The sequence below is a fragment of the Rhipicephalus sanguineus genome, chromosome 6, assembly GCF_013339695.2.
Source record: "Rhipicephalus sanguineus isolate Rsan-2018 chromosome 6, BIME_Rsan_1.4, whole genome shotgun sequence".
NCBI lineage: Eukaryota > Metazoa > Arthropoda > Arachnida > Ixodida > Ixodidae > Rhipicephalus > Rhipicephalus sanguineus.
This window is the reverse complement of record NC_051181.1, coordinates 8,945,426-8,965,198: the sequence shown is the minus strand read 5'-3', so window position 1 is coordinate 8,965,198 and position 19,773 is coordinate 8,945,426. Positions and strand designations below refer to the sequence as shown.

Sequence of the window (19,773 nt, the reverse complement as noted above, 5' to 3'; positions counted from 1 at the left end):
CTAATTCATCACGACCTGACAAAGTAAACAAAGTCCGACTACTTTGGGCCACCCGGACGTCATTCTAGTAGAACCAACCACGTCAAATGTATTAGGCCAATTATTTCCCGTTGTAACACATTAAAATGCTCTTTTTTTCCCTCAGCAGTAGAACTTCCAACTGATATTGTTTGTTTGCAATCTGTGGCTGCATTTGTATCGGCACTCGAGTTGCACCTTGAGTCGTTATCGCAACCACGAGTACGAGGGGTACTATGCGATCAAACCTTCCGATCCAAGCCGATCGAAGGTGCGGGTGCAAAAAAATGCTGTGAAAAGAGAAACGCAGGAACAGCACTTTCGTCTAAGGGTCGGCGCACATTCAATCTTCCTTCTGCTTTTGTCCGTGTTTGTTAGCGCAGTTAGAAGGCCTTCACGACAGTTAAACCCGAATACAGTCAAACCTCGTTAACTTTATCAGCTTAGGAACACGGCTTACCTCACCTGTATTCGACCAATTTTAGAATATGCTTGTACTCTTTGGGACCCGTCACAAGTAGGCTTGATTAATAAATTAGAAAAAATTCAAAACAGAGCAGCCAGGTTTGTCCTGAGTCGGTATGGAAGAAATCACAGTTGCACCGAAATGAAAAAAGAATTAAACTGGGAGTCACTTTCATCACAACGTAAAAAACTACGTTTGAAGTTGTTATATCAGATATTTCATAATAAAACAGGAATTGAGAGAGACACTTACCTAAAACAGCCAGAGTACATATCTGAACGCATGGATCATATACACAAAATAAGGCCATACCGGGCCAGGACGAACCTGTACGCGAATTCATTTTTTGTGAAAACCATTAACCAGTGGAATGGTTTGATGTCTGAGCAAGTGTGCAGTAAAAATGAAGATGTGTTTTTTTCATGTTTGTAACCCCCCTGCTGTAACGCCTCTGGGCAAAGCGGGGTTATGTATGAATAAACAATACGTACCCGCTTTAAACGTACTAACTGTTAAAACGTAGTTGCGACGAATCCCCAACCGAGTCCCATAGAGCCCAATGCATTCGCTGACCACTTAAGCCGTAGTTCGCCCTATGCCTACCGGTTAGTGCGTACCCTGCGTACCGCGATAACTTTTCGTGCCATAATATTTTACTGCGCCGCTCAACTTCCCGACGCCAGAATGTGCCGCCAAAGGTCTTCTGCCTTGTTGAGAAGTGTGCAGATCAGTCAATCCCCGATTCCGACTTCCGCGCGATTGCGGCGGCGCCTTTGCGGGTAAGCATCGGGAAAGAACGAAGGCGAGGTGGCGGCCACCAACGAACGCGCCGACATGACTTATCGCCGACAACCATATCACAATAAGTATTTTCAGCTATCTGCTCGGGCACGCGTGCGGCGCAGCGCTACTTTTTAAGCCTACTGCACGCTTTATTAGGCGACAACCTGAACGCGCTGGGCCGCCGATCGCTGCCACTTCGTTGTGCGCAGCCGTCTTCAAGGCTGAAGTTGAATTAATGGCACAAATGCTCGGGCAGGGACGAAGAACTTCAGCCATGTACCAATTAGCCCGACAGCAAACGCTACTAAGCCGTCATCAGGCGCGCACCACTTTGTAGAAGCGAAAGCAGATCGCTGTTGCGTAGTTAGTGTTGCGGGTCGCGGGCGCCGAGAAACCTCACTGCATTGACGCTATCACACTAAACGCACGTGTACGATACAGCAAGCGTAGCGCGGTTGTAACCATACTGCACGCTTTTATTAGGCGACCACCCAACGCTCCTCCGTCCGCTGCCAGGATCGATAGAGCATCGCGGAGTGCGCATCGCTTGCATGAAGCTCGTCATCGCTGCGTTAACCGAACAAGCTACTCGCCGCATCAGTGCACAATGTGGAGTGAAGTGGGTACGAACAACATTCCCACGATAAATGCGCGCGTGCGGCACAGCAAGCGGCCCGGTAGTGACAGCGTGAGCTGAGTAGGCGACGCGCTGCATGCAACTAGCCGGGAGACGACCGGCTCCACGCGGCTGTACCGCGTTTCACTGGAACTATGTCAGTTTTCGTTTAGTAGCAGATCGCGGTTAGACGCACGCACATATACTGCGGAAAGCAGACACTGTCCGTTCTGTTGCTATGTCGGTTGACCGCGTATCCCGGACCCTGCAATAGTTTCGAAATGCTCTTCGGCGTCGCCACTACGCGCTATCGGGCGGTCGTGCGAGTGTGCTAGGATCTTTTCTCCCCTTTGGCAAAAAGAAAGAAAAGGCTTTGCGGTGGGTACTTTAGGCAATATTTGCTGTGGCACTCTATTTATTTGCTGGCGGCGATGGCGTACGCTAGGCAATGCAAATTTGTACTTGGTGTTTAATGCGTACTACCGTTTAGTGCGTAGTTATGCCGCGTTCCCGGCAGGTACGTATTAACGAGGTTTCACTGTATAATCCACGTCCCCATAACGAACTTCACCATATAAGGAAGTGTCTAACTGCATATATTCGTAATGTCATGCCCGTAATACTAAAGTATTTTTGACCTCAATATAAATAAGCGTCTTTACGGCAATTTCAATGTTATGACGTGTCGATGCTCAGTGGTCATCCAGCCAATTTAGGACCTGGAGCAATTCTTAGAGAAGGAAAATCTCTGTTTTGGAGGAGATTCAGAGCAGAATAACTGTGTTTGGAGCATACAAAATGGAGTTTGGGAATACTTCAAGCAGTACGACAATATGCCTGTAATGTTTGGTACGTATTCTTATCAGTGTGCAAACACAATACACTCCTATAAGGTGAACAAGGAGGTGAGACCACGAATCAACCAGGCCCTTCCAATGGAAGAAGGACCCATCCACTGCAATGGACTAGGTGAGCATGACGCATAGAGCTCCTGCGAGTGAAAACATCACTTGAAACAGAAGACAAGCAGTATACTCATTCAAAGAAAGGACAAAACAAAAAAGGGCTTTGTGAACGAGAACCTTCTATTTGGGATTCTGCTAGCTTTCAGAACACATTCTATCATCCGTCTAACGTAATATGTCTGATGCCTCATCGTGCCCAATAATTGTAAACGAGCAAATAACAGCAGAACACATGCATTGCGCTAGTAATGAACGCCGCAGAAGACCATGTATCACGACACCACAGAAGATATGCTCTTTATTTATTGATGTTAAGCATATTTGAGATGAACCGAGACGATCGATTGATGGTGGCCGCGGTTAAACACGTGTCGACGGCAGCGCAGCCATTGTCCGTAAATCACACTGACGCGTGTTGCAAGCCGAGAACGAATTGTATGGCATCGTTTTCGTCAACTCACAAGCCCTGATGGCTATAGTAAAACTTAGTAAAGCAGTGCATAGGCAAATGTGCCAAAAGGTTATTCTTGATCGAAAGAACATGCTCCCTCGCTCGATCGTTTACACGTCAGCCGGTCTGGCCGATGTAAACCCTTCCACAGGAGACGTAGGGCCTCACATGCCTCTTGCCACAGGGGGCAGGCACGGGCCCTCTTGACATCTGTGGGCACAGGCCCGACATTTTCCTTGGCGCAGAACACACCACAGGTACTTTGTACCTATTGGCCACCTTTTTAAGGTTGTGTGCAACCTTATGGCCGTATGGGTCTTTTTTCGAACTGCTTAGCTTCCTTCTTTTTCCCTTTCATCTTTTGAAGCAGGGATTCAGCCGCTGCTGCAACGACCGAGCGAGGATACCCAGCTGAATATAGCCGGCTGACCTGGTTGTCAAAGCTCTCCTGCATTCTGTGAGGGCAAGACTTAGCCCACGCACCTTCCAAGCACATAAAAGAGATTCCTCTCTTTAGATTGGGCAGCATCATAGGGCATCAGCCCTTTGTATTGTAAGCGAAAGAGATTCGTGGCAGAATCTAGTGAGCAGATATCTGTTAAAGCAACTTAATATGTTTCCCTGTGGAAGACCCCTTTGTTATAAGGAATTCTGCTGACGTTACCTAATTCTAGCTTGATGTTCAAGGGGGCGGGTATGCGTTCTCAGTAGATGTTGTGGATCTATTTTATTCTGTGCCGCATGTTGAATTGTTCAAAGTAGTGAAAGCTAGCATTGAAGATAATGGCGTTTTGGCATTTGAGAGGAGTGTGGGTAACTCTGTTGATAATTTCATGACCCTTTTAGAATTTTATTTGTGTTCGACATTTGTGACGCACGAAGGGCAGGTTTATCTTCAACGTAACGGGATATGTATCGGCTCGTGTGTAGCGCCTGTACTGTGCAGTTTCAATAATAGCGAAAGTTGGGCTAGTTGGTGGTTCATGCTTGGGATGTAAAAACAGCGCAAAAAATATAGACAAGGACAGAGGAAGAGACGACACCGCGCTGAACTCGCAACTAAACTTTATTGGAAATTACACGCACATATATCAAGCATTCGACCCGGTCTCGTGGCAAACCAAAGGCGTCTGCGCAGCATAGCAAACAAGGTACGCAACATGCCTAATCATTGTGAACATCAACACGTGTGTAACAACCGAGAAAAAGCTAAAAACACCACCGTCATACTCTCCAAAAAGCATGCGCAACAGTCCATAACAAACTAATAATCACTTTAACCTGGCAGCGCTGAACCCAGGTACCGAAGCTCCTTTTCACCAAGGGCCACAGACGGCTTACTTACACACCTTTCCCCCTCCCTTTCAATGAAAAAAGCCTCCATCACTTCCCTAGTGCATTTGTCTCGATGCCCAAACAAACAAGTGGCTTTATCTGCCATAGGTTGGCAGCCACACTCCCTACAATGAGCTGGCAAGTGCAACGCGCCAGCTGCCGTTAATGAGGTTAAGTGTTCCCTTAGTCTCACGTTAATGCACCGCCCGGTTTGTCCTATATAAACCCCCCCGCATGACAATGGCAACTTATATACAACACACAATTTACACTGAACATATCTATTTTTTCTCTTCTCCGGACAGAACGAGCAGGTCTTTCGTAAACCCGAACTTCTTTTATGCACGCGGGAGCAAATAGAGGACAACTTATTGGGAGCGGACATCACTACACGTACCCCATACCTACTGGCCGCATTTTTTAAGCTATGTGAAAACTTGTGCACGTAGGGTACCACAACCGGTTTCTTTTCATTGCGCATGCGCTCTGTTCTCCTGTGCGTGTCACTTACGCCTTTAACCCACTTGATTAGCTTTTGACAACTCCTCAAGATTTCCGTATCAGGGTAGCCCGCCAACTTCAGCCTCTCAACCTGGCTCAGGAAACTTTCTTTCAACGCATGCATGCACGTTTTCAGGAGCGCAGCCCGCAGCGCAGCATAAATAATGCCAGACTTAACTATCTTAGAATGGCCTGAGGCGAACGGCAAGATACCCTTTACGGATCAGGGCTTGTATTGCCAACACAAATGTTCCTCGTGAAACCGCAGTCTAATATCTAGAAACTGAAGCTCTCCTTTTTCAGGCAGCTCGTAGGTGAACTTTAGCCCATGGCCAGAATCCTTAAAAATGTTTAAAATGTCAGCTCTCATGCTATGCCGACTGTCGGATTTAATTACAACAAAGAAATCATCAACATACCGAAAAATGTGGCAAGACAGATTGTTCACTTTATCTGCAACGGACCTGTCGACTTGTCCCAGGAAAATATTACTTAAAATTGGTGCCACCCTAGACCCGATGCAAACACCAGATTTTTGGACATAAACACCCCCTTTCCACTCTACACACAGTGACCGCAAGTAAAAGGTCAGCAATTCCAGAAAACTTTCCAAGGAAACACCACAACTGTTCACGAACTTTACTTCATTATTGTCCTCAACCACACAAGATTTAACACTCTGCAGCAGTTCCACATGCGGTAAGGAGTAAAACATGTCCTCAATGTCGATGCTGAATGCCGAACAAGAACCCGGGTTATTAGTTCTGAGAAAATCTACTACACCTTCAGAGTTCTTTACTACAAAAGGGTCAACTACATTGAGGGCTTCCAGGTGCATCTGCAAGTAAGTCGACATCTCAGACAGCCAAGTTCCTTTTTCTGATATAATGGCTCTGAACGGGCAATTAAGTTTATGGGTTTTCACTGAGAAAAAAACTTGCAAGTTTAATTCTTTTGCCTTTTTTACTCTACTGACTAGACTGGACAGATTCCTATCTTGCAGCATAGCAATAGCCTGCTGTTTCACCTTTCCTGTTTTAACATCCACTCTTTTGAAATTCTTCAATACAGCTGTCTCAGATTTCTCATAGAAAACGCCCTCTTTCATGACCACGAACATTCCTTCCTTATCCGACAAACAAACCCTAAGCCCATTCCCCTCCAAAAAATCTACGACCAACTTGTCAGGGGAGAGCCTTCGCCTAGCCAACGACGTTTGAGTGCACACATCTATACAATCCAACACACACCTTATTTGCTCTCCTTCAGGCACATACCGAGAAATGTTCCTTGAAAAAGCTACCTTTTCCGCCGGTGGAACATTAGGTTCAAACGCGAACTTGGGTCCCAGTTTTAAAACCTTGTTAACGTCTTCCGGGATAGAACAATCACCAAGAAGGCGCACTTCACCTTGGGTCAGTCCTTTCTTTTTCCTGGTTGGAAGTGTCGGTTGCACCGTGCCCCAAAGGAACTCGGTGATTCCCTTGGTCGTCTTCCTCCATTCATTCAGGCGACGCTGTTGCCTGTATGTTGGCTCAGAGGAGCAGGTCGCCACCAAACAGTCTTGGAAAAAACGAACCTGCCTCCACCACTCAGAGCACAAAATGCGGCACATCCTTCTGGCGTGTCCCACCGAAGGTTTGAGGAACCCGCACATCCCTTGTAGTTCCGGAGGGCACAGGCCCTGTTTGATATACCAAGAGCATACCCTTGCTCTGCACACACACACGGCTATGGTAGACGCCAAGGAGGCCGGGTCATCGTGAAGAACGTTGGGATAGAGAGAAGAGCCCGATGCACAAGAAATAAATTGCAATAATAGCGAAAGTTGGGCTAGTTGGTGGTTCATGCTTGGGATGTAAAAACAGCGCAAAAAATATAGACAAGGACAGAGAAAGAGACGACACCGCGCTGAACTCGCAACTAAACTTTATTGGAAATTACACGCACATATATCAAGCATTCGACCCGGTCACGTGGCAAACCAAAGGCGTCTGCGCAGCATAGCAAACAAGGTACGCAACATGCCTAATCATTGTGAACATCAACACGTGTGTAACAACCGAGAAAAAGCTAAAAACACCACCGTCATACTCTCCAAAAAGCATGCGCAACAGTCGTCTCTTCCTCTGTCCTTGTCTATATTTTTTGCGCTGTTTTTACATCCCAAGCACTGTGCAGTTTGTTTTTAGCATCTTTTGACAGTGTATTGGCTCAGGCTCTTGACAATGCAAATGTGCGCAGGGTGTACAGGTATGTGGACGACTTCTTGGTAGTTTTAAACACTAAACCAGGTTTAACACCCACCAAATTGGTGGACGAAATCTTAAAGAAATTTCGACAACATGCGAAGGGGCTGTCCTTCACGCATGAGCTACCTACTAACGAGAAAATTCACTTTTTAGATTTGAGCCTCACTCTGACGGAAGAGCACATCTGTTGGGCCTACTGGCCTTGTTCGTGCAAAGGGCTGATGCCCTATGATGCTGCCCAATCTAAAGTAGTTAAGAGAGGAATCTCTTTTATGTGCTTGGAAGGTGCGTGGGCTAAGTCTTGCCCTCACAGAATGCAGGAGAGCTTTGACAACCAGGTCAGCCGGCTATATTCAGCTGGGTATCCTCGCTCGGTCGTTGCAGCAGCGGCTGAATCCCTGCTTCAAAAGATGAAAGGGAAAAAGAGGGAAGCTAAGCAGTTCGAAAAAAGACCCATACGGCCATAAGGTTGCACACAACCTTAAAAAGGTGGCCAATAGGTACAAAGTACCTGTGGTGTGTTCTGCGCCAAGGAAAATGTCGGGCCTGTGCCCACAGATGTCAAGAGGGCCCGTGCCTGCCCCCTGTGGCAAGAGGCATGTGAGGCCCTACGTCTCCTGTGGAAGGGTTTACATCGGCCAGACCGGCTGACGTGTAAACGATCGAGCGAGGGAGCATGTTCTTTCGATCAAGAATAACCTTTTGGCACATTTGCCTATGCACTGCAGTGCGTGTGGATGTGAGGCAAGATTTTCCAATACTATCACCATTCTAGGTAGAAGCAAGAAGGTGATTGAGCGAGAGATGCTAGAACATACCTCATCCGAAAGAAAAAAGATATCTGTATTAGCGATACGTCGGTGGTACTGCGTTCAGCTGAACTTGATTTTGTTCACAGGTTTCTGAACTAGCGCGTGCATTTAGAGTGGCCGATTGTTGGATGTGACGCATGGTGTGTTGTTGCGCATGTGTGGCATGGTGTATATATTGTGGTGAATTTGCAAGAATAAAGTTAGTTGCCAGTTGATGCCCTTTCCTTTCGCCTTTTCTTCTCGGTGGTTTGCGTCGTCGAATTTTCTTGTAACATGATAGCTATGTTTCTGGTTTAGGCACATGCGCTGTATCTCAGTATACATTCTTTGTAGCAAAAGGGAGAGTTGGGCTAGTTGGCTTGCGTTCATACTGAAACAGTGCAAAAGACGTAGGACACAGAAAGACTTGACAACACGAGCGTTGACTAACAACTGCATGCTTTATTTAAGTGAAACAGGAAAAGGGAGAAGAAGAAAGTACAAAAAATGCGCATGCACCTATGCACACGACAAAAGACTACGCTTGTAACTACATTATGGCTTCTCCAAGTACGTCAACATCGCAATCAAGTAACGCAATCGACGGTTTGCTGACACACGTGTCACCATTTTTGCCGATAGTGAAAGCTTCAGCTATCTCGCTTATTCGAGAATCCGGTGTCTAAAATGGTGGTCGTGCGGCCTAATTCTGGGGTGCAACCACAGGCGCACAGTGGGCAGACAAATGGGAGACGGTGCACCCTTTAAAGAGCTAGGGTGCTCACGCAGGCGAATGGTGAGGGCAGCGCCACCGTTTGCCCCGCATAAACCTTACCGCATGAAAACGGAATGGAATAAACGACATTGTTTTTGCAAGGGACAAACGGCACGCGGTGCTTGACTGTGCACGTTCAGCTAGACGACATATTCACACTCGTGGACAACTTATCATTTCTGGCACACAAGCTGTCGTGCTTATTTTTGGCGGAAAAGCGAACATCAACGTTGAACTTGTCGGAATCACCGCTAGCCTCTTACCCTTTCCCAATCTTTCATTACGTGGTTCTGCTTAAACATTTTTAACTTTGTTCACAACTTTTTAAGGATGCGTTAACAATGGCATTCTTTGTGTCCCGACAAAATTAATTTAGTTGCAAGTGCCACCCGTGTCGTCGTCCTCCTCTTTTGTGAGCATTTTCTTTAGTGGCAAACTATGCATTCAATGAGTAGTAAAGGGTCTTCTAAAAATAGCAGTGGTCATAGATAGAAGTGCATGATTACAAACTTTGAAGTGTTGGCCTTTCCATCAAGAACGCTAAATAATGAGACCCTTTGTGACAGCCTAGTGCAGGAAGACAGTTCCTACCTTTGTAACAGCAAGTTGCACTGAACTACAGAAATAGTGAGCACTGAGAAAGATGGTAAATGAGACCACTATTTACCTAACCATCAGCTCCTCCAGAACAGTGGGACAGCCACGTATCAGTGAAGGCCGCTTTCCTGCACGGTAAAGACACAGCGGCACTTTACTACTACTACACTTTGTTCGAGGCTCTGAGCACGGGCAATCCTTACAACGGGAGGTATTACTCATCACAGAAAACTCAGAATGTTGGTGGCGGCAGTTCATCTTTCATGGAGATTCCATCTGCCAAACACACTTGCTGTCTCTGCAAGAACGATGCAATTAAACACAGTATTTCCACTAATGTTAAGGATTGGGCAAGTTGGTTTGTCATTCTTAAACTGGCACAGGGAAATGACATAGATCGCCCACAAGGAACAGCACCCCTTTTGGCAGGCTCTGCCACTTCTCGCTGTGATATTTGTGCATAATACTTCAAGATGTCAAGGTAAAACTCACCTGCTTTAACTAGCATGTTAAGAACAAAATGAAGACTCACTGATCAGGCAACCAGGGAAAAAATAATTGACAAGGGCCCTTTTTTCACAGCCACACAGGTTCCTTGTTGTGAACAGCAAATTTCGCAAACACAAACTGTCCTACATAAATTACAAAGTACACGTAAACTGTGCATGCCCAAAAGCCTTTTTTTATTTGTCACCACAAATTCAATAAAATTGCGTGCTTTAATGTGTCAAAGCAGCTTGTGGGCTCAAGGACACACAATATAGGGAGGTGACATGTGCATTTGATGATTGGCTTGCCATGTGCGTGCAGAGCGTAGTTTCACAAGTGGTGTGCACAAGTTATACATGCCTCCTGGCTCCTCAGCTCACTGTGCTTGCCAGTATTTGCAGAACGTAGTTTCAGGAGCTGATTTGTGTTGTGAGCTTCAGGAGATAGCAGCTCACTGTCAGTGCGTGTGGAACATGCAGACGGTTCTTAATAATTCAAACACGAGGGGACCCCAGGATTCTGTTTGAATCATCCGAACTGTGACTTGCCAAAAATTCTCAGAAATGTGACTTGGGGCCACATACCAACGTTTGCTGTAATGTTTATTGATTCTCAGGGCCACAGAAGAGTCACAGACAGCTCTGCATGATTGCCAGTACCGTTTTTTTAGATGTCAGCGATCAGTACTGGTACTGGATATTAATGGCGCAGTTGAATTAAAGGGGGGACATGGCTTGTGAAGATATTTGCTGTATCCAGGTTGCCAATGGTGGCTACTTTTTGCCAAATTGGTGAATTTGAGAGGGCCGTGGCGACCTAAAATTATGAATGGCGACAGGGCGAACTTTTGGCAATTTTCGGCTTAGGTCTCCACTGAGTTATGCATCCTAAGCTCAGTGCTTCCCAAAGAATGAGTGGTATTTTTCTTGGTTTTAAAACCCACGAATAGAATGTACACATTACGCGTCATTCGGTACGTCCGTCCTGTAACTCGTGTGTATCTCCTCAATTCATCTAGATGCAGTACTGGAACGTCCCCCAGTCACATTCTAGCGAAATGGAAGTCAGAGGACTGCCCTGCGTACCGCGAGGCGGCGGTGTTTTGACTATAAGTCTGAAGTTCGCTTCTGAAGGGCTAGACGACGGGTTGGCCGCGTGTCCCGACCATTTATTCCGCCAAAGCTCCAACTGTTCTGAATAGCTTGACGACTTATTCACTGCTGCAGTGTCCTCAATTCAGCTCGTAAAGACTGTTTTGGAATGGCAAAGAGAGGCGGATACGCGGCTATTTGTGCAATAAAAACAAAATTTATTGAGGCATTTTCCACTGTTCTCTGTGAGTGTGTGCAATGAAAGCTATTGCTATATAACATTTTACATTGTCTACCTGTTCATTAATAATGCATCGGATTGATGCGGGTAGATAATAAGCGACTATAAGAAGGGTCAGTGGGCATCCGTTATCATATTAGTTTCACACTGAAAATGTGTAAGACTCACTAATGATCGGTTCCTGTAAGACTTTGTGTCGTATTACCTTCAATAAACCTTTTAATCCTTTTAATTCACAAAAGGGTACGTAAAGCTGTCTACAAACAATGCTTTCACGGTTTTCGCCCAAGGTTTACCACCTTTTACCTTTGAAACGAGCAGGACAGGGATGGAAGGATATCACAAGTGTTTCACTCATTCACCCTTGCCCCACCACGCACATCTTGCGGCTAGTTGGACCACCTCATGCAGCATGCACTCTCAGGGTGAAGCGGGCGATACGACTGGCATTGAGGAACGTCAATATAATTTCAGAGTCTTAGATGGCACTGTATTTATGGTGCTATACGCGAGTGGAAATTTTTATTACTAGGTATGCCGCACAGATCTAGAATGGCGACTTTTTGCTCGTCGTTTGGCGACATTTACTCGAAAGTCAGTGGCAACCCTGGCTGTACCTTATGTCCAGGCCTGATGAAACTAAACAGACTTGTTTAATTTTTCATGCCAACTTCAAATATTCAATAATTTTTCATTTGGGTAAACTGGCTTACGAGATATGCAAAGCTGCCTCTCTTGTTTGCAGAGACAATCGGAAAAAAAAAAAGTTCAGCAGAAGGTGCATATTATCAAATAGCTAGATACCACAATATGCAATAAGTACAATGCTGCAAAACTGTTTTCAGATCAAATCATAGTCATTCCGCAGATGATAGAAATTCAGTGTTTGTACCATGACCAGCATAAAGAAAAAACAAGATCGAGTTTTAAAAATGTGTGAGCAGAAAATGAGAATTCTGCTCTCGGCACGTTGTGCTCACAGGTTGGGCTTTATGTTAAAGGAAGCGATTACGGCTCTAGCTGTTCTAGATCGTGAGATATCACTCCGGCAAGTTAAACGAGTGACCCAAAAACATTGCAGACCTCGGCTCGTACTCGTTGCACAGATCTAAATTGCCGATGGACTCAAGTTAGGCTTTACATGCAAGACAATAGCTGTAGATCTCAATTCAAAAAAAGCTTTTTTTATTTTTTGGTCTTCACAAGCCATGTCCGTGTCCTGTGCCAGCTGATAGCCCCTTCCCAATGTTAGTACTCTTTTCCACATGACATCACTGTACCACAGCAAAAGTGAGTTACAGGGTCCAAATGATCCTCAGTATCAGAGTTCATGGCATCACAAGCAAGTGGAGTCACAGCCATTAGTCGCATGTGCAGCTTCCCTCTGCTTTCGTCCCGACGAGCGCGCTGGAAGCTGCACGGGGGCACGACAAATGGGCAAGAATCTTGACCGTGAAACGCTCTCTCCCGGTGCGTGCTGGTGCTGTTCCTGTGCAATTTTGGCACACTATAGTGTGGCACCCCATGGCAAGCATCACATCTGGTGTGAACTTTGCGAACACGGTGTGTCGCTGGAGCTGATGTTTGGATCTGGTCCAAACGCCGCTCTTGATTTATGTTGGCTGTTGGCATAGAGCAGCAATCTTCTGCACAGTGCCATAGACCAGCTGCCGGCAGCTCCGAAGAGAGTGAGCTCTGTATGAAGGGAGAGCGCTTGAGAAACTCTCCCTGGCCGAGCTGCTCACAGCAGAAGCATAGCAAGTGGTTCAGGATGCCTTGAAGAAGCGTCTCAGTTTTTTGTTCTTTCTTTCTCAGTCAACATCTGATTGCTAATGTGCATGGTTTGGTCAGTTTGGACACTCTGTAAGCAAGCCATCAGCTTTACTTGCGAATCCAAGTGCCATAAAAATGCACTTGTTTAGCTAGAAGCGACAAAGGCAGTAGATATTTTTGCACATGGACAAGCAAAATGTGTGAATTAATCGAATTTATGCAATGAAGCAGTTTGAATTAAGTGGCTTTAAAATACATTGAAAGAATAGTGGGCCAAGTAAAAATTAATTTGTTTGAATTAACTGAAAGTTAGAACTATCGAGTCTACTTAGCTTTGGAAGACGACTAGGGATATGCAACGGTGGACATACTGGCTTGCCGAGTCGGTCAGTTCGTGGAAAGTGTAGTTCCAAAATTTCACTCGTGACTGCCGGTCGGTGACGGCCAAGTACAAAACAGCTCATGCTTAAGGAACTATTACTACGAAAAACTATGGAGCCCGTAGCAAACATCGCCGACGGTGCTTGAAGGTCACCTGCCTCTGATGATGTGCAGAATGCTGTGGAAATCACAGACTCCATGCGCAAACAAAATGCATACTAGTGCCAACACGCAGCAATTCCGATGATGGACAGCACTGTACACACAGGCCTACGCGCGTCAATGCTGTTGAAGAGTGGCTTTGCACGCAGTATCTTGTGGAAGCAGCAGTGGAGCTCGTTGCACCACATTCCAACCATGCACCAATAATACTTCATTTGGGCCCAGCTGGTTCCCGAGGCAAAAGAAACAGTGCAGACACACAAGACGACCCCCGATGCATGCAGTGCTCGAATGCTGCCCACAAGTATGGGCGGCATCGTTCAGGTGTGCCGGGAGCCGCATTTTGTATCGGCAGAAGCATCTCGAGAGGCACAAGTGCAAGCAACGCTAAGTTCGACGTCTGCGACCACGAGGAGAACGGAACTGTGAGGCGAAGGGGACATGCGGAGAAGTTTCTGATCGTTCAAATGATGGCCTCGTCTGGACATGTGCAGCCTGTGCCAGCACTTGCCCTTCTGTCACGCAATCCATATCGTGGTCACCATCGTCCACTATGTGTGCATAAGTGCTTGCAGCAAGTCTGGGCTTTTCCCCTTTGGTTTTTCACTCTGCTTGTGCTGCCATGCAATTAAGGGGAGATGCGGGTCGAAAAACGCGAGTTTTCTAAAAAATTATCGATTTTTTGTTTTCACCTGTTTTGTTAAGATTAGTACCTCTACTGTTCTGAAAAATAAAATCAATGTCGAGACTCAACTGGAAATGCTTTAAAATTGCGTCTAAAGAGCACAAGGTGGCTGTCAAATGGCCGAAAGTGTGACATCTTAGAGCACCTTGCCGCTGATAATGCGCCGCCGCTCGCCATTGTCGACCGCATGAGGCGAAGAGCCGAGCCTCACTCTTCAAATAGCGACGGTTTCCCGCGCTGCTGCAGCGCAAGAAATAATAAAGAGAAGCACACTTTTGCCGCCTTTTTCGAGCGCCGCGACTGGCTTTAAATCACGTGGTACGGATCGGGAGCCGCCGTTGGCCGCTGCGCGCGTGTGTGCTGTGAAGCCTACTTGCAGGATCCGTGTCTCGTCGAGCAGCGCAGCTGAACAGCGCTTTTCTCGAGTGCTTATCCGTTATGGATGAAGAAAGCCGTAGGAAGCGCTGTCACCGGCCTGTCAAGTTTCACGCGGCGCACAAATTTCGAGGACGCCGGCGCAAATCAAAGCCGAACACTCAAACCACGAAAAGATCGTCTGCTGCCGCAAGGCGTAGTGGCAGTGACGCCGATGCGTCCGACGAGTTTGCCGCGGCATTCGAATATGTGAGTGCCTCCTAGAAAAAGATCGGACTCTTCGAAGACGAAGAAAAATCACAGGACGACGAGTCTTCGTTGATTGCTGATATGACAGCACTGAACATGTTGGTTTAATCGAGGGCACTCCAGTTTTGAACGTGTTCTGGAAGAGCTTGGCGTGCTCCTGCCTCATGATCTGGTTGCTCTTGGCACATCACGGGACAGCACACGCCAGAAAAAAATGTCTCAAAAACTAACAGGAGAAGCAAGGGCTCGTCGGCGTGCGCTGAAGAAAAAATCTCTTGTCGAGGAGTCAGCTCGAAAGAGCCGTGAGGGCGAAACCTATGGTGCTGGCGCATTTTAATGGCAGTGGCCACTACAAGGAGGATCGTTCTTTCTTGTATACAAATTTTGTCTCATTCAATGACATCTTTGATAAATAAACATGCAATTTGGACTTTAAAACTCGTTTTTCTCAAAACACAAATTTTGCCATTTTTGTCAATGTGCCCCTCCTTTTTCGGGTACTTCTGGTGCTCAGATCTGCATGAAATTTTTTCCAAATTTTTTCCAAAGTACAAGAAATGCAATTATCTTGTTCAAGTTTCAATATTCTTATTATATAATAAAAAAAAGTCATGTAAACTTTTACTAGGGTAGGAGAAATATGAACTTCCCACATTAAAATTTTTCACGTCTAGTACATATTTTGTATGGACTTCCTAATTAGATATTTGCATTCCACACTTTATTTGAAACATTATGAACTATCATTTGTAAAAAATTATTGAAGTTTAGGTCTGAAAAGAGGGGGGGCAAAAGGCTTAAGTTTTTCACTTTGTCATGTTGCAGAACTAAAAGTATGCAACTTGCAAGAAAACTAATTATATATTTGAAATCAGCATAAAAAGTTCTATAATCAACTCAAGTTTCATTGCTCTAGGGTGAATAATAAAGAAAAAGTGTCTTCGAGTAGCATCTCCCCTTAAGCAAGTTCAAGTACGCTCTGCCTCTTTGTTCACGGAAGCCCCGAACGTGCTTCTGGGGCCACCGGTGCACTTCCCAACAAAGGCTCGGCTGGCAACAAGACCGGCAGTGCAAATGATACTGACATGTACATTTCGCGGCACTGTCGCAAAAAGTTGTTATCGCTGGGAAAGAAATGTCAAAAAAGTATTGATGTAAATATCAGAGCTGTGCAGGCTGTTGTTATTGGCCAAGGAGCCACAGCTTTGACCAAGCTGTGGTCAATAATGAATGAGACTGTAAGTACGAAAGCAGGGGAATTGTCCGAGGGGTTCATTTTCTGTATTATACACAAGTAATGAAACCAACAGACAGTTAAGACAAGGAAAGCATAGGGGACATTATTTTGTGGTTTCTTAAAGGGACACTAAAGGCAAATGTTAAGTTGATGTGGATTGCTGAAATAACATACCAGAAACCTCGTAGTAATTGTTTCGTGCCAACGAAATCCTTATTTTGAAGGAAAATCACATTTTAGTGGTCCACACAGCCTTAGCGCACTTCAAATCGCCCGCCTGAAAAGGCCTCCTGACGTAGCATTTGCCTTGCGCAACGTTGCCTGCCTTTACTGCCCGGCAGCAGACGCTGTGGTTCCTGCTCTGAAGGGCACATTACAAGCCTTGCCCAAGTTACAGTTGATCTCGTAATGCTCTCAACGAAAGTGCAGCGAGCACACACGCAGATTTCTTGATTGTTCAGCACACTGTCGCAGAGGCACAGCACTCAGCCACATCGGCGTGGGTTTATTTGCGGCACCCATTGGAAAGTCACGTCGGTTTCTTTGCTGCAGCTGCTGTTGCTCAAGCGACGCACACCATTCAGGCATCCAGCAACGTAACAGGGACGCAGCGCTTTGTCAAACTTTCCGTGAGAGTGACTTTCATGAGCTTGCAAAGCACACGCAACAGCATGCAATAACGAAACTACCTCTGAGACGCGACCGCATGAGCGGAGAGGAGCCCGGTGAAAGTGAAACTTTTAAAACCACCCGCACCGTTCACCTTGATAACTAACACCAAGTTCTTTTTCTGTGAATGAAACAGGAACGCACAAGCAGCATTTTATTACGTTTTGTAATGTATGGAATGATAGTTTTAATTATAAGTAGCATGAGTACTAATGATTAATTGTACTCTGGATTCTTGACGACATCGGGCTCATTCCAAAATGTCCCACTGGTGGCGCACTTCATGTCTTACATTTACCTTATTTTCTCGATTAGTGGAGCACTGCTCTTGATAATACTGACGTTTTAGACGTTCTCAAACATTCACCTTTCACTCTGGCATAAACTGTTATTTGCTTTTAGTGTCCCTTTAACTAAGTGTCACTTAAATTGAAAGGAATTAAAGTGGACGAAAAATCATCCTTTTCGTCGGTGGGATTCAAACCCACAACCTTCGAATTACAAGTCTGCTATTTGAACTAAAACGGAGGGCGTCTACTTCCTTGTAGGGTATTTATGTGTGCTTAATAGCTGGGAGTGTTAGACGGCGCCACTCGAGTGACTCTTTTTGCCAGAGGGCGTACATGATCTTCGCACGAGGTGGTGGCTGACCGATAAACCCTCGCATGCTACCTAAGGCATCAAGTCCGCCGGCACGAAGCCCTCACTATGCAAGTACGAAAGACTGTTGCCCCGCAAGACATTTCAGGAACATCTGAAGGCCAAGTTCAGACCTGCCAATAAGACAGCTGCTGACAATGTTTTTTTTCTGATGCCACGGTGGCAGTGCGTAATGTTTACAGTGAGATGAACCTTGCCTTTGATCGCAAAATTACAGTGGTTTATGATGGGACGTGGTTGACGCATGGCCATACATCCGACATATATGTCGGCAACGTAATAGAATTTTATGTGGCACTGGGGCTCAACTGCCTACTAACGTTGAGCGTTGGGCTAGTTGGTGCAGTATAATTCGGTGTTTCACAGGGCAGTAACGAGGACGACCTGTGTGTGTCTTTCAATGTCGTCCTCGTTCCTTGTGCTAGGGAAACACCAAACGCAGTTGTCCAGTGCTTTCCAACCAGTGCCATGGCCCAAAGAAGGTGATGAAGGCTGTGGCGATTGGAAAGCATCACGCATCTGCCAACAAAAAGCATAGATGTGAACTCTGGCAGAAGGGAGGTTGAAGCAGCCTTGATTATATTCAGAAGGTACCTTAGCAAACACAGTTTGCAGTACACAAACATTGCTTGCGACAGTAGAACCGTTGAAGCATTCTATCAAGACAAAACTTATGGGAGGATTCCAATTACTACCTGTTTTGGGGTCTCGGAAAAACTAACTACGTCTTGTTGGCGATAAGATGAAGGATTACTGTAGCTTTTTCACTCGTTTTGCTTTCCGGATGAGCGCACAACCATAGTTTTCTTCCGTGCGCTCACTGATGCAATTCGCTTACGCTATGGAAGCGCACGCCTGTTGCTCTACTCCTGGTGAGTCGAGTAGTGTTTTTTCCGATGCGGACTATTCCCCAAGTGCCAAATCAAAATCTGATTCATTGGATTTCAGTTTGTCAGACGAGGATTTTCTGACGAGTTCAAACTCCGATGACGATCAAGGAGCGACATCTGAAAAGCATGCGCGGCGAGATGATGCGGACTGGATCAAGGTGACTTTTGCCCATCCGTGTTTCCATTTGACCCCACTCGTTCAGGACAAGTGTCCAGCTATGTGTTGCCGCCGGATGCAAAAGAAGTCGAGTACTTCAAGCTTTTCTTTGACCAAGGGCTAGTTTCGAATAATGTAGCGGAAACGAACAAGCATGCTAAGAAGACTCCCAAGCGAAGGCTGTCCTGAAAGTCACGCCTGCGGTTATGGCAGAATACAGATCTTGCCGAAATTACTGCTTTCTAGCGGTTGTGTTCTTGATGGGCACGGTCCGGAAAAATGTTCTGAGAGACTACTAGTCCAAAAACACTATGTTGGATACTCCTTTCTTCTAGTCAATCTTTTCGGTCAACCACTTTTGCGTGCTCCTGCGAGTGCTGCACTTCAGTTCCCTCACTAATGCAAAGGACCGCATGAGAACAATCAGACCGGTAATGGAAAAAATACAGGAAAGATTTTCCGCCTTTTTTGTTCCTTTTCGAGACCTCTGCATCCATGAGTCTTTGATGCCTTGGCAACTTACTTTTCGACAGTATATTCCTTCCAAGAGACATCGCTTGGGAGTGAAGTTGTTCATGCTTTGTGACGTTCATACAGGCTACATTTCGAGATTCATCGTCTACACCGGAGAAACTACAGCTGTGACTCGACATGTGCGCCGGACCCAAAATCACCGGCGGCGGCGCGCCGGTGTTTCCAGCTCCAGCGGCGGTGCGTGAACGGCACGGAGTTCATCGAACCGGCGGCGGCGCGGAGGGGGAGGGCGAAGCAGTGAATTCGATAAGTACACGCCGTAATGTTACATGAACGAGGGCTAGCAGCTAACTTTTTGATCCGATCTCGCTTAACTCTACAAAACGCTGGTGTATGGCAATACAGCCGCTCCCGGGAGAGAAGCGGGTTTCGGTCAGTTTGTCGTATCAGTGGTCCGAGCGCGAAGCATTGAGATCACAGGAGTAGAAGGTATACGAGCCGTTCGCTGGGGGATGTCTGCCGAAATAGCGCGCGTGCCAGCGCTTTCGACCGCGCCCCTTATAGTCAAAGTTCACAGTTGCTGCTCGAGTTACGCAGTCCCTCTCCCCAGACATCCCTTCCTGCTCCTTCGCCCAGCAAATGACGGGCGGGGCATTTCCTTCTGCTTCAGGAGCCATCGACGGCAGGCCT

The 19,773-nt window shown here is 46.2% G+C and overlaps 1 protein-coding gene across 7 annotated transcripts in view; it reads right to left on the bottom strand.

Annotated features, from left to right (window-relative positions):
* LOC119395590 (mitogen-activated protein kinase kinase kinase 7) overlaps positions 1-19,773 on the bottom strand; it is a 326,442-nt gene that overhangs the window by 105,043 nt on the left and 201,626 nt on the right. Inside the window, exon 8 of one of the 7 annotated variants that reach the window (XM_049416689.1) lies at positions 9,621-9,678. The exons of the other annotated variants lie outside the window; for them this stretch is intronic. Within the exon in view, the coding sequence (XP_049272646.1) occupies positions 9,621-9,678 (58 nt within the window). The remainder of the gene's footprint in view (positions 1-9,620; positions 9,679-19,773) is intronic. 7 annotated transcript variants of the gene reach the window in all.